At 34.6% G+C, this 13,859-nt stretch overlaps 1 protein-coding gene across 3 annotated transcripts in view; it reads left to right on the top strand.

Moving 5' to 3' along the window:
* Nucleotides 1-13,575, top strand: part of LOC110998983 — a 65,169-nt gene extending 51,594 nt beyond the window's left edge. The window contains exons 4-19 of one of the 3 annotated variants that reach the window (XM_045630851.1): nucleotides 80-5,966; nucleotides 6,041-6,169; nucleotides 6,377-6,636; nucleotides 6,761-6,890; nucleotides 7,310-7,456; nucleotides 7,572-7,691; nucleotides 7,816-7,961; nucleotides 8,218-8,325; nucleotides 8,672-8,784; nucleotides 9,507-9,603; nucleotides 10,303-10,366; nucleotides 11,261-11,402; nucleotides 11,723-11,776; nucleotides 12,420-12,504; nucleotides 12,857-12,934; nucleotides 13,529-13,575. In XM_045630851.1, coding sequence (XP_045486807.1) covers nucleotides 80-5,966; nucleotides 6,041-6,169; nucleotides 6,377-6,636; nucleotides 6,761-6,890; nucleotides 7,310-7,456; nucleotides 7,572-7,691; nucleotides 7,816-7,961; nucleotides 8,218-8,325; nucleotides 8,672-8,784; nucleotides 9,507-9,603; nucleotides 10,303-10,366; nucleotides 11,261-11,402; nucleotides 11,723-11,776; nucleotides 12,420-12,504; nucleotides 12,857-12,934; nucleotides 13,529-13,561 — 7,593 coding nt within the window. In that variant the 3' untranslated portion in view covers nucleotides 13,562-13,575. Of the gene's footprint in view, nucleotides 1-79; nucleotides 5,967-6,040; nucleotides 6,170-6,376; nucleotides 6,637-6,760; nucleotides 6,891-7,309; nucleotides 7,457-7,571; nucleotides 7,692-7,815; nucleotides 7,962-8,217; nucleotides 8,326-8,671; nucleotides 8,785-9,506; nucleotides 9,604-10,302; nucleotides 10,367-11,260; nucleotides 11,403-11,722; nucleotides 11,777-12,419; nucleotides 12,505-12,856; nucleotides 12,939-13,528 lie in introns of all 3 variants that reach the window. The other 2 variants (XM_045630852.1, XM_045630853.1) reach the window with 2 other exon arrangements.
* The last annotated feature ends 284 nt before the right edge of the window (nucleotides 13,576-13,859 follow it).

The raw sequence follows: 13,859 nt of genomic DNA, 5'->3' as shown, positions 1-13,859 counted from the left end.
TATCGTAATATTAACAATGCCCCGTTATGACATAAGAATTAATTTACTATTTATTGATATAGTGTTTTTGTAATTTCAGACCAAGTACATGGATGTAAAAACTATACATGCAACAGCTACAAACAATATGTATTTGGGAAATCTTCCTAAACTTGACAAAAGAGTAGATAGTCAAGAAGACGATGCGATGTTCGATTTGATACAGCCATCAGAAGTAAGTCACTCACCATGTTCAACAACTTCTTGCTCCTGTAGCCACACAAAGACTGAGAGTTTGCAATCGAAATACACCAACGCAAAAGATGCAGTATCCACAACTGAAAAGCATGGATCAAAAACTACAAAAAGAGATAAACTTAAGCTAGATATAAAAACAACAAATAAGGAAACATTAAATATGAAAACAAATTATCGACCCTACGACTATGAGATAAACTCTCAAATTACTCCTACAGATAGGATCGTAGAAAAATATACAGAAGTTATAAGTGATTATTCTGACGAAAAAGAAACAAGTCCTTTAGAAACCAGTGACCTATTAACTAACGAGCAAGCGCCAACGCCAATCAAGAATAATAAATTATCATATAATAATAACAATACTTCTGAAAAAGTGAAACCAGAGAAACCGCAAAAGATTAATAAAAATAAACAAGTTGTAGCTGAACTAATAAAACTTGGGTCGCTTGGAATAAAAGGTTTATCCCAATTAACTCCTATTTTTGAAAAGATGACAGGTAGTTTTATGAAAAGACAAGATGATAATCAAAGCACAACATCAACAACTACACCAAAACCTGCTACAAAGCTTACTCAATATTCTGCTGAGAAGCGCGTGGATAGTGTTGAGACTAAGCAAGGGAACTTTCCAATTTATATCCCTGTTGATGAAATGGAAACATCCGAATCACAAGTATCTTTTTCAAATGTATCGATGCATCCAAACTTTCCCTGGGCTCTTGAATATAAGCACTCTAAGGGCCATATACTTCCACCGAAAATTGTACAAGAAAGTCCACTTGTCAATGGCGGTATCCCTATAAGTCCAGGTGAAATTATACGAGCAAACTCTGACGTTATTGTCGGTAAACCTGCAGTGGGTGGACCCCTGACACTAGCAGCTAGTGGCATCAAATTGCATAGTTCTGGCAATCGTCCACCACTAGACAGTTTTATGTCTGATAGCGAGCAATATTCTGTTAATGAACCATATCCACTTTCACTTCCTCAAAGTAAAAAACCAACACAAAATAATGTCGACGATTCATTTGATTTAAGACCTCCAGGCCCACCTAAGATTACATCCCAGAGAAAGCCATCTTTGAATGTACATGCACATCAAAGCTTACCTACTAATAAGAACTATGAAAAGCCATTGTACTCCACGCAAGGTATTGTAACGAGCACTAAAGATAGAATAAACCAGCACAAAAATACTCAAAGTACCACGTTGAACAATGATTACGGTAAGCCAGCATTTTTAGATTATGTACCACCAGTCGTTAAACCTTCCAATAGTATACCATTAAAACAACATATTGAATTAAGACCTTATGATGATAAACATATAATGGATAGCAGTCCTAGTTCCTCTGAAATTGTTAGTACAAAAATAGATGCCACAGATGAAGATTCAAGTTTCTCAGACTCATCAGAGTTCGCAGACAAGCCATTTCTAGTTGATATTCAACCTTCCAGGGTAGCTAATGTATTAATACCCCATGGAAGCTCAACCGCTCTAATATTTGCTGGATCTTCAGAGCCTCACAAAACCGGAGAGTATATTGATGACCCCTTACCGTATCCTGAACCAGGATATTTTGGAAGTTTTAATATTGATGCTCCACAAATGACTAATGTTCATAGTGTTAATCCTAGCAAAGATCAATTTTTAAAAGATTCTCGTATCGTTGCCTCACTAAATAATCAGAATATTCGATTTAATGAAGGTACAAATGAAACACGAAATGGAATACCAACAAGGAAAAATAACCAACGTTATAATTTACAAAACATTCCACCTCCAATCAGTATGCAAGAGACGCATTTACGTATAGGTCCGCATATAACTGTTTACAAGCCCGATAATTATAAGGGTGATTTTGAGAAATTTAAGCAAAATAAAAATTCTAAGCCTAAAGATGAAAGGCAAATAATTGATCGGGAATATGAAAATTATCTTGCAGTTCCTCCTCCTCCACCAAAGCAACAATTTAGCCAAGAAAAACCTTTCATCATTAATAAACCGTATAATCAGCGACCAATTGTACATACAAAGCCAATTCATGATATGAAGGTATTTTTGAATGTTCAACATCCTGTACCGGATCAGTTGCCGCCTAAGATTACATCTGAGGTATATTTTGCTTCACAAGCGCCGACTAATAGCCAACATTCAACCTTTACTTACCATATACCAAAAACCCAGGCAACAAATAATCAATTTAATAAGCCAAACACAGAAAATCACACACAAAGTAATTCGTTTTCTATTGTTTCATCACCAAACATTTCGAATAAATCAATAGTAACAAATATTGGAATGGATAATACATACAGTGTAACCCTTAATACTGGAACAGGAGTTAAAAATATTGGTGGAAACGCTCACATGATTGGTTCCAGCATTACTGTTCCAATAAGCACATCTGAACATAATGGCGAAATAAACGCTAATATACCGATTGGAACTAATTTTGCTATTCGTGTTGAAGATGATCCATCAAAATATGATACTGTTGCCTTACATGGTAAGCCGGATCCAAGTTTATCTTTACTTAATAATAATAAACAAAATACCTTCAATAAGCCTTTGAATTCACAAAGTGTAAAAAGTACAGATATTTTGGGCCAAGATAAAAAAGATGTAATTGTGTCCATGCCTCCATCTCAGAACAGCCACGCGAATTTCCCAATGATTAATGAACATTCCCATAATTCAGTATATACAAAAGAGTCTTCCTCGGAAACACTAGAAGATAAGAAATCTGTGGACCAAAAAAGACCGGGAAAAATTATTTCAAACATACCTACAAACTCACATGGCTGGTATTCCAGTATTCTAAATGAAGATAGCATTAAACACATAAACAATATTAAAGTGGATGCCACAACTACAAAAGTTATACCGTTAGCGTATGATTATAATAAAGATACGAAACCTAACATTAATAAGAAAATTACGAATATTGGCAAACCTCCATCTGACTTTTTGGAAGATTCATCAACACCCGGCAATAAATTTAACATTGGTAGACCTTTTGCAAAACAGAAAGACTCAGACAAACCTACCGTTGCAACCTTCACCATTAAACCAAGTTACATACCAACATTTAACGCTGGAGAACAGCCTGTTTACAACATTCCCATAATAGACGACTTCAATAATGATAAATTTAAAATAAGACCAATTGAACTGCCTAAACCTGTTTATGAAAATGCTGAAGAAATTTATGACGGTAAAGATAATTCTGATACAGAAGAAGAAAGCGATGGAGAAGTAAGTTCAGAATCTATGAAAGTTCCTATAGTTACTTCATCTAATGAAGAAAAGCAACATATTAAATCAACGCAGGACATTACTTTAACAAAACCCTTAACATCACAAAATACAATAAAAATTAATAACGTTCAAAGTGGTTCCCAAACAGAAAAACCTTTCGGTTCGCACAATAAAACTGCATATCAATCGAATAGCATGAGCCCGATTATAAGCCAATCTAATTCATACAATATGAAGCCTAGACCATTTACTGTTAGCAGCAGAATTCCACTTGATCATCAATTACAACAACCACATTGGCAGATTAACCAAATGATGGAGAACAATAATAATACATCATACGAAGACAGTTATGAATTAAATACCGGAGAAAAGATTTATGATAATACTATGTACAGACATAATACTTCTACTAAAACTAGCGCAGAAGTTCAGAACAATAAAAAATTTGACTCAGAAGTTAATGCCAGCCATAAAAACAGTTCAAATATTATAACTTCAACTGTGCACATATCGGACAAGAAACCATTATTTATTAAAGAAGTAGAAAAGTCCACACTACCTACTTATATAACAACTTCCAATTCCATACTAAATGAGACATTCGATGACAATATTCTAAATTTATCACCTCCTCCTCAGAATCCAAATTACCCACGTCCTCAACAAAATAAGGATCTTATTATGGGCATGAGTCCACCACCACCTGACAGCAGTTTAAGTAAACATCAGTCAAGACCTCATCAGACTCAGAGACCATCCCTGCCAATAAGAACTCCACCGCCATACAGGAATATACCTCCAAGAACATTACCACCCAGATTTAGTACCCCGCGCCCTGTACGGAAGCCGATACAAAAGGATGAAGTATCTACTTATAGGCCAAGTAACAAGCAACAGGATGTAGTAAACAAATCTAAAAGACCATATTACAATCGCTATCAACCATCATCTCAATTATTACCTCCTCCTAGAGAATTACCTTCAAGATTACCCGATTTGGAATCAATTCCAGAGACACCCCTTATTACGGCATCTGGCTCCGGTCTTGTTTTTCCCACTGCTTCGATTTCATCTAGTTGGCTTACATCTTCTGCAATAGACTTTCCTCACAGATTTGATTTTGCACCTACATCAGTGCTCTTCCCTGAAATTATTACGTCATCAATGGTTTCACTTCCTGGCGTAAACTCGGCAGAAACATCCATTGAAGATTCATATTCGTATGAAGATGTTTCTTATCAATCGAAGGAGGACAGTTTAGATAAATCAGTTGTAGATAAAAAGAAGACTGATCAATCTCAAGAAGAAACATCATCTCCAAATCCAATGTTTAGTAATCACACGGGTATTTTTAACGAATCTTCTCATGATTCAAACCAAGTAGATTTAACGGATAAAGTAAATATTATACCTATTGGTGTAAAAAATAGAACACGCAAACCATACCCAGTGCGTGCGGATAGTAAATATAAAATTTCATCTAAAAGTAATGTTATTGCACCGACGAGAACAATAACTCGTCCAGAAATATTATTCCCTACCAGGCATGTAACTAATAAAGTAATAAGACCACAATTTAACAACTCCCCGAGCATACATAATGTGGATGTCATAGAAAGTTCTGAAACGATGTTGGAAGAAGATTTTATAAAACCTACACAAGTACTTAATGAATATGGTAATGCTCCTGATAAAACGTTTGTAATCGAGAAAACTTTAACATCTACATTTACTATAAATAAAAATGATGAGCAAATAAATACAAAAACATTGCATCATGCTGGAAATGAAATAAAAATATCAGACGAAATCGTTCCGACTAAAACTAAGTTCCAAACATCAGTTGTCACATTTACTAAAACTCTTACAGAACTTCCTGAGCTTATTTCTAGTGTCGGATACGTCAATCTGACTCATACTTTGACCGTAACGCATACAAAAACTAGTTTAATAAGTAAATCAGAAGGTGCTGTTACTGAAACGTTAATCTTAACTAACACTCATACATCAACTGTTGTCGATGTTATTACTGAGATTTACACACATGTGCAACCGACTACTATAATTGAAACAGTGACCAAACATATTCCTATTGTAAAAGTAGAACCTACTCCGGTTCAGGAGATAACAACAACAAAGTTACCTTTAGATGACATATCGATGTCATCAGAGGAAAAAGACAACTTTGTTATTCGAGATTCAGATGATAGAGTAACTGAAAATATTCAAAAGATCGAAGCTGAGGAAGATAAAGACAATGATACTTTCTTCATTGTCATGAACAAGTCACAAAATGGAGGGAAATTGCCACCAGTTAAAGCGGACATAGAAACAAGTGACTACGACGGTATTACAAGAAATGAGCAAGTGAACAATAACGGTGTTGCACAAGTCCTATTTGGCGAAATATTATTAGCCGGAACTCCTTACCTGGAAACCACAAATATAGGCCACCCTGCCGGTAAGTAACTTACACGCAATAAAACTATGTGAAACATAAAGTAAAATCAATAAACAATTTAAATTTTTTTGTAGGCTTTGGGAAAGAATGTCAACCTGATTGTAAAGCATCTAGAAATGAGCGTTGTCAGCGAATTGATGGATTAATGAAGTGTGTGTGCAGACCAGGCTTTGCTAGGATGTTCCCTGACCGACCATGTAAACGTATGTATTATATTATATTATAACTACTATTTACAATTCATTCATTTTAAATAATAGTTAAATATTTGTGAACCTCCGTTGTACGCCAGGCGCCAGATTTTGATTTTTGATATTAAATTTTAGGTTAATTTGTCAGTCGATGACAATTCGGACGTAATCAATTTTTAGTGAAAAGGTATTTAATGTCTTAATTCTTAATATTTTTAGCCACGTACACGTATTCGGTCAGCCTTGTCCTTGCATCTCAAGGAAACCAACGGCTACGTTTCCATCCTAATCTAGCTGATAACTCAACAAAAGAATATAATCAGCTAGCTATCGCTACACATGAAGGTATCAATAGAATGGTGATGCAATCTGACTTAAGAGACGTGTTCCATGGTATCCATATTACTGGCTTCCGTCCGATCGAGATGAAAGGCAAGAATGGATTGTATCAGGGAGTTACGAACGACTTCTATGTACAGGTATGATAAGTCTTTCACCATTCACGAGGATTTTGACTATAGACAAAATATTTTATAGATTGGATGTATAAATATTATTAATGTCCACATTTCCTATAATTCTTCAAATGGGTTTAAATTTTAGCTTTCAGATAATGCTCATGAGTATAGACTTAAGGAGGTTATCGAGAAATATTTAAGAAACAACAACTACAGTCTCGGTGGAACAGATGTTCATGCAGCAGCAGAACATATCGACAGGCTGAATGTTAGCGGTATGTAATCTTGTATGCAAGCAGATGTTTCTTTATAGGATATATAAACATTCTAACTATTGCACATGATAACTTAAGTAAGCCCAAAGCGGATCTCTAAGGGCCTGTTTCACAATGTATGGAAGTACCAAATAGCTATGCAAGATATAAATTATTCGGAAGATAAAAGTCCCTAATAAGATACTTCGCGTTTCATGACGAATAGCGATCTGACAGTCGTGAAATGCAAAAATACTGTTTATCCTACCAATAAGTAATAAATAACTTATTTGGAAATTATCCGGACATTGTGGAACCGAGCCTAAGTCATCTTAGTTACTTAAGTAGTAGTATATACATATAGTAATAAATATAAGGGTGACAAAAGCCAACTTGTAACTCACATAAAACTTACATTCCCAATAATATTTATTTTCTAGACTTCGACGAATGCGTTAGCGGTCAGTTCCATGACTGTTCAGAACACGCCAAGTGTTTCAACTTACGCGGGACTTACACTTGCAGCTGTTTGGAAGGTTTTGCTGATCTCAGCGTCAACACTTTGTACCCCGGAAGGATTTGTTCGTGTAAGTTGTTTTTGTTATTTTTGTCTTATAGTTAGCTTTTACCCTACTCATATATCCAATCTATCCTGAAATTTTATTGTAGGTAGATTTTTTAAAGAAATTGTGCATATTTCAGCGGAAGCGGTTGGCTGCGATACATGCAATTATCACGGCACTTGTTTCGATCGAGAGAGCGCTGTTATTTGCGAATGCTTCAAATGGTATGCTGGAAGAACTTGTCAGGTCAATTTGAAAGGTGTGTCCACTTTCCATGTACCTATTACATATCCTCTTTATAATAAGTAGATGTATATATAGGATTTCGACTTAGATTTTTATTGGTGCTACTTATAATTATATAATGTTAATTGTTTTTCTAGCGGTGTTAATAACGGTAACAGTGAGTGGTCTCCTTATTATCACTGCTGTGACCATCTTTGCCTCCCGGAGATGCTGTGCAGCAAGGAGTCCAGCTACGCAGACCTTCGTTATTGGGTGTATGCAGGGGATGCCGAGCTTACATCAGGTAAGTCTCTAAGTAGATGCTCATTGGGTCGTTCAGAGGCATGTTCACATAGCATAATATATTATATCGAACAAGTTGACTGTATCTACCTTCCGTAACAAAATATTTTTTCTTAGAATCATTGCATTACATATTTGATATGTAAGCGTTGAATCTATTTTCCCAAAGGTGGTGTTAGAGACCAATTAAGTTGAAAATAGAGTAATGATTTCAACCAAAAAGTTTTTATGAAATAGATATGCTTTGATATTTTCAGGGTAATATGCCGAAGCAGAGAGCTGATCGAAGGGCTTTGATAGCGGAGAGAGAGACCGCAGAAACGTGTAGTGTACAGAATGCATCGTTACCTTACGTTCCAACAAAGGTATCTTATCGTATATTGTGATAAATATGTATATGTTATAACTGCTTTCATGACGTAATAAGGTGAAGAAGGAGAGGGTGAGAAAAGAAAGAAAGAAAAGTAAGATTTCGAGTTTCGTTTAGTTGCGATTGGTTAAACAGAAAATTGCTTAGTCCAAGAAATCCAATAGAATAAAAGTGCGTGTCAACCAAATTGTAGGAATTCGTAATACATATGACTATACATAAAACTGGATAAATTTTATTACTGTTTGATCTAAAATTGTATATGTGTTGTGATTAAAGACAAAAATTAAAAGCAAAGTTGTGGAAGAAATTGTTTACACAGTCTATATTAACGTTTTCAGCGGGGTCGATCATCGAAGTGCGTGATGTCTGAGCCGCCCGCGCACTCCCCTCCGCCGCCGCCCGCCCCCGCTGTCCTCATACCCCGGGCTCGTCTGCATCAACATTCGGACAGGTAAGCATTTATAAATTATTATATTCATGAATATTTGAAGGTATTTTGTGATTTTCGTCATCTGTTGAATTGTGGTGTGGTGTGTCATTGTATGAGATTTATAATAGTGCGTTAAATATAATATCTGCTATTTAAAGCAAGTTAAGAAAAGTTATTTACAATATACCTACCGAAGTTTTTGTCGGAAAGAAAGCCTGAAGGAAAGAATAGAGCGCATACTTAGTGTTAAATAATAATTTTAGCGCCCACAGAGCAGGTTTTTTATAAGTCAGGATTTATCTTAAAAAATAAATAAAAATCACATTTATCTAAAAAAATATTGGACAAATGTGCACCTAGTATCCATTAATTACTTTCATTACGGGAGGGTAAATTTGCTGAGTTTCTTGCCAGTTCTTCTCAGAACAAGGCCTCCTGGTAGTTTTGTGAACAAATGGCGTAGTCTTGCTCTTTTGCGAATTTTGTAAGCATACATAAGCCCTAACACGCATTTAAACTGAATAAAGTAATTTTATTTGAGTACATCGTCGTGAGATTTCGCTCTTCCTACATTCACATATCACAACTTTATTGGGTGTTATTAGTGCATGTTTGTGTAGGGGAGGGCTACTATATCTACTATTTTTTGTTTGTATGTACATAAGCAGGTGTCAAATTCAAGCTAATGTAACCAAATTTTTTCTACTGCATACTTGGTTATTTTAATATATTTATTCTTTCAGCCGAGATAACCTCTCAAGGAAGAAAAGTCTAGAGGCGTGCGCCGAAGCAAAGTTGATCAGTTACCTTGAGTCCGGCGCTACTAACGTTACCGAAGAGGTTTGTTTCATATTTTACAATCTCACTTACGACTGAACCCAATAATGTATCCACAATCTCAGATAGAAAACAATCTGAGATTGTGGATTGTCAGACCGTGACAGTCGATTGATCTATCTGCATCCCAATAACCAAACCCTACGAAGACAATCCATTTTTGGCGACGGATAGAATGCAATCTCTTCCCTCTGTAGTTACATTTTACCCAGGTTTCAGTCATACTTGTTAATCAATGTAAACCAAATACAGTAAATAAAACCTATACACATTGTTTCACCTATCAAACAAACTTTAAAAATTTAAGATAGGATATTGGCACAGTTGAACTATCATTTTCATACAAAAGTCTATCCACAGATACCGATCCGACCTACTATGGATAGCTTGTATCGACAGATGACTACTACAATTCGTCGATTGGTTATTGGGATTGGGCATAAGATCGTTAAAAAAACAAAATACTGTTGGTGTACTGAGTTCAACTTTTAACCCCTGAACGAAGCGGCATTTATTTCTCTAACCTCATGTTATTCCCCACGAACTCCGGAGTTGTTAATATAATTATATTTTAATACACATCAATAACAATGATTAACTATTTGAGTTTGTATTTTAATTACAATATTGGAATATTGTAATTAAAATTCAAACCCCAAATAGTGATGTTACTTTACATATGAGTTAACTTTAATTTTTCAGATGAGACGAAAACACAGTTTAGAATCGTCATACAGCGCAAATAAGGAACGTCATAATAAACAAGGTAATACGTATTTTGTCTTACTAATACTAATGCAATAGTTTTTTTAGCAATAAATTAATCTCTAGGTTGGCCCAGAGGACGTTTTTCAAGTGTTTTATACTTCAGAGCGCGCATTACGTTACCAAATTCATGATTTTACCCGCGCGTCTCTTTCCGCCCGTTCTAGCGACTAGTGAAACAAACGTATGCCTGACGTTACTTAGTACTTAGATACAGTTAGGGCCTGTTTCACAATGTCCAGATAAGTTCCAAATAAGCTATTTATTACTTATTTATAGGATAAACACTATTGTTGCGTTTCAAGACTGTCAGACAGCGCTATTCGTCATGAAACGCCGAAGTGTCTTACGCGGAAATTTTATCTTCCAAATGATTTATGCTATTCGGTACTTTATCCATATATTGTGAAACAGCACCTTATTATACTTTTTATTTAAATGACACGTAAAATATACAATATTTATTGAAATCGCTAGAAACAGCTATCGGTCAAAAGTGTTGTAAATTCAATTAATTTTTCACTCCATAATACTCGCCATTGAATAAAAACGAAATTATTCCAAAGTTTATGGGACTTAGATGTTATATTTGTATCAAAGAAATTGTACATGCATGTTTTGAATTACAGTAAGCCATTGAAATTATAATACATATTTATTGTTCTTAATTGAAGTATCACATACTAATATAAAATCAAATCTACGATGAATGATTTTGGTAGTCATCGCTCTTATAATGAATTTGCGTCCCATAAAAAATAGGTGTTAATTCGACATTCAAATACAAGTTCTTATGGTTGAGATTATAATATTCTTTATGACTGTTCACTTAACCTAGCATATTAATTCTAATATACAACAACTGTGGAAATACTAACTTTTATGAATATTCCAGGTGCGCTGGTATCAGCTGGATTCAAAGTGTCCACGACGGTCCGACCTGAAGATGGACTCAAGGAAGACGATGCCTCATCCATAAACAAGACTGACATAGATGAACAGCTATCCAGGTTCGATACTCTGAGGAAATCTTATAGGTATTTTTAATTTGTATTTTACAGGAATAATTCATCTATGCAGAATGTAATATGTCTATGTAGCAGTTTTTTACCTATAATAAAAATAAAGATATATAATAAATATTTAAAGCTAGAAAAGCTGATGTCATAAAGAGATAATTATGAACTTGATGCATCAGTTTATGTAAAAACAATAAATCAGTGCCTTTACAACCTTTTTAGTCTGGTTCAGATTTTTGGTCTGGTTATCTGGTGAGTAGGTGAACAGCCTCTTGTTGGCACAGCCAGTAATTTTACCTATTCGTTAGGTATTTTTTAATTTACTCTTTTGCTTTCAGTCAAGAGGACAATATGTCTGAATGGACGGATGCAGAACGACGCCTTGGAGAGCTGTAAGCTAAAATAAAATCATTTGAAATTATTTTTTAAAGCACCGAGAATTTAGTTATTTCCATATATATTGAATAAATAGATAGGATTAATATATATCACTACATATTATAAAACAAAGTCGCTTTCTCTGTCCCTATGACCCTTTGTATACTTAAATCTTTGAAACTACGCAACAGATTTTGATGCGGTTTTTTTAATAAATAGAGTGATTCATAACATCCATTAAATAGTGGAGAAGTATTGTTATTTTAAAGGTTTCTAATGTGATGTCGTAAATAATTACATTTTTACCGCTTACACTGCAAACGCAGGCTGAACCCTACGAGTTTTATCAAAATAATGTACTAAGTATTGTACACATTGAAAAGGTCTACAGAAAAGTCCGGGATGGTATATGTCTATCTCTTATGGATAACCCACATTTTTATATACAACGTTCACAGATTTTCTGTAGTGTATATAGTATCAGCATTGCACCCGTGCGAAGCCGGGGCGGGTCCCTAGTATATATATTATAATATATTACTAATGTTATGTTATAACTTATTTATAAAATTATTATATAAAAACACAGTTTTATAAAAGAGAATTAGAGAAAGCGTATTATTTCTAATGTATTATTAATTTTTACAATAATTATAGGACCCTATCTGAAGCTCGCTCGGTGGGCGGGACATTACCCGCGAGTACTGGGCGGGCGGCGTCTTCGACACGACTGACACATCAGGTATTTATAGGTCTTTTTTTAGTGAAACGTGTTTTTATACAAGATTGATTTGGCTATCAACTCTAACAACACAGTAGATAATAGTATTTTTAATAACTGTTTTAATTCTTAGCATGACCGTAGCACCTGTATTTTTTCATAGTATATAAACATTATTTAGTAATATTTAAATCTATTTATTAATAAGAGAATGCTATAGTTCAAGGCAAATTAATGACAAATCGGGACACATTTATTACAATTTTACATTATTTTGGATCGAGTCGCCATTAATTTCCTATGTACTTGATTTTTTTATAAATCCGTAGACTTTTAGTTAGATGTTCATAGCACTACCTTCCTTACTATCCAGGAGGCACACACGATGGCTGAAAGAGACCTGGGCTCCACCTTCCTCCTGCCGCACGTTCACCTCTATAAACCTGACCCTGTGGGTAACTGCACGCTTAACTCTTTGAAATACTAATTTATGGAACCCTGGAATTTATATAGACAATTGATTATTATCGCACTGTAGTGGCACTCTTTAAAATATATTTGAGAGCTGGCAGCTATCTCGCACAAAGAATTAGTCTAGCTATTCAAAGGGGGGACGCTGCCAGTATCTTCGGAACCTTGCCAACAGGGACTCCTTTTAATAATATTTTTTAATTATTAAATTTTAAGGTTTATTTATTTTTATATTTTATATTATTATATTTAACACTTTGTCAGGCACCCTTATCGCTTTCGAGCGATCTCTTCCAAGTATCCTCTTATAAAATAAAATCAATTGCAGGTACAACATTGAATCAATCTAGGATCAAAAGATCTGGAATATGATACGATAAGTAGTTGTAGCTTTTAAAATAAAAAATTATACATTGAATGTACGAGGTCTTGAGTTCTATTACAGCAAAACAATAATTATCTAGGATTGGTGCGGCCAATAATGTACATGTTGTAGTTGTAGAAAAATAGTCATATTTATCTGCCTCAAGCCTCTGAAAAATTTCAAATATCGCTAATAACTTTTTTTTTACAGACCAGTGACGTATCGGAGTTCGATTCCCTTTGAAGAACTTGAAACTAGTAAATTATTTCAAAAAGCATCAGTGGTAGAACGAGACTTTCCTACCAAAGCTAATTTAATAATTTATTCAATGTAAATACTTTCCTCTGAAATACTCTTAGCAAAATATTAGACGCACATTAAATATTGTACCTTTTTGCAAACAAAATATAATGCCATAATATATTTAAGCATGGTTAGATGTAGGAATGAAAACGTTTTGAAGAAGAGATCTAAAGTGATCTTTTATTTGAAGAGTTTTCGTTATAGGTAAATAAATTGTGCAACGAAATGTGCCAATGCA

This window comes from Pieris rapae, chromosome 13, assembly GCF_905147795.1.
Source record: "Pieris rapae chromosome 13, ilPieRapa1.1, whole genome shotgun sequence".
Classification (NCBI taxonomy): domain Eukaryota; kingdom Metazoa; phylum Arthropoda; class Insecta; order Lepidoptera; family Pieridae; genus Pieris; species Pieris rapae.
This window is presented reverse-complemented; position numbering and strand designations above follow the sequence as displayed.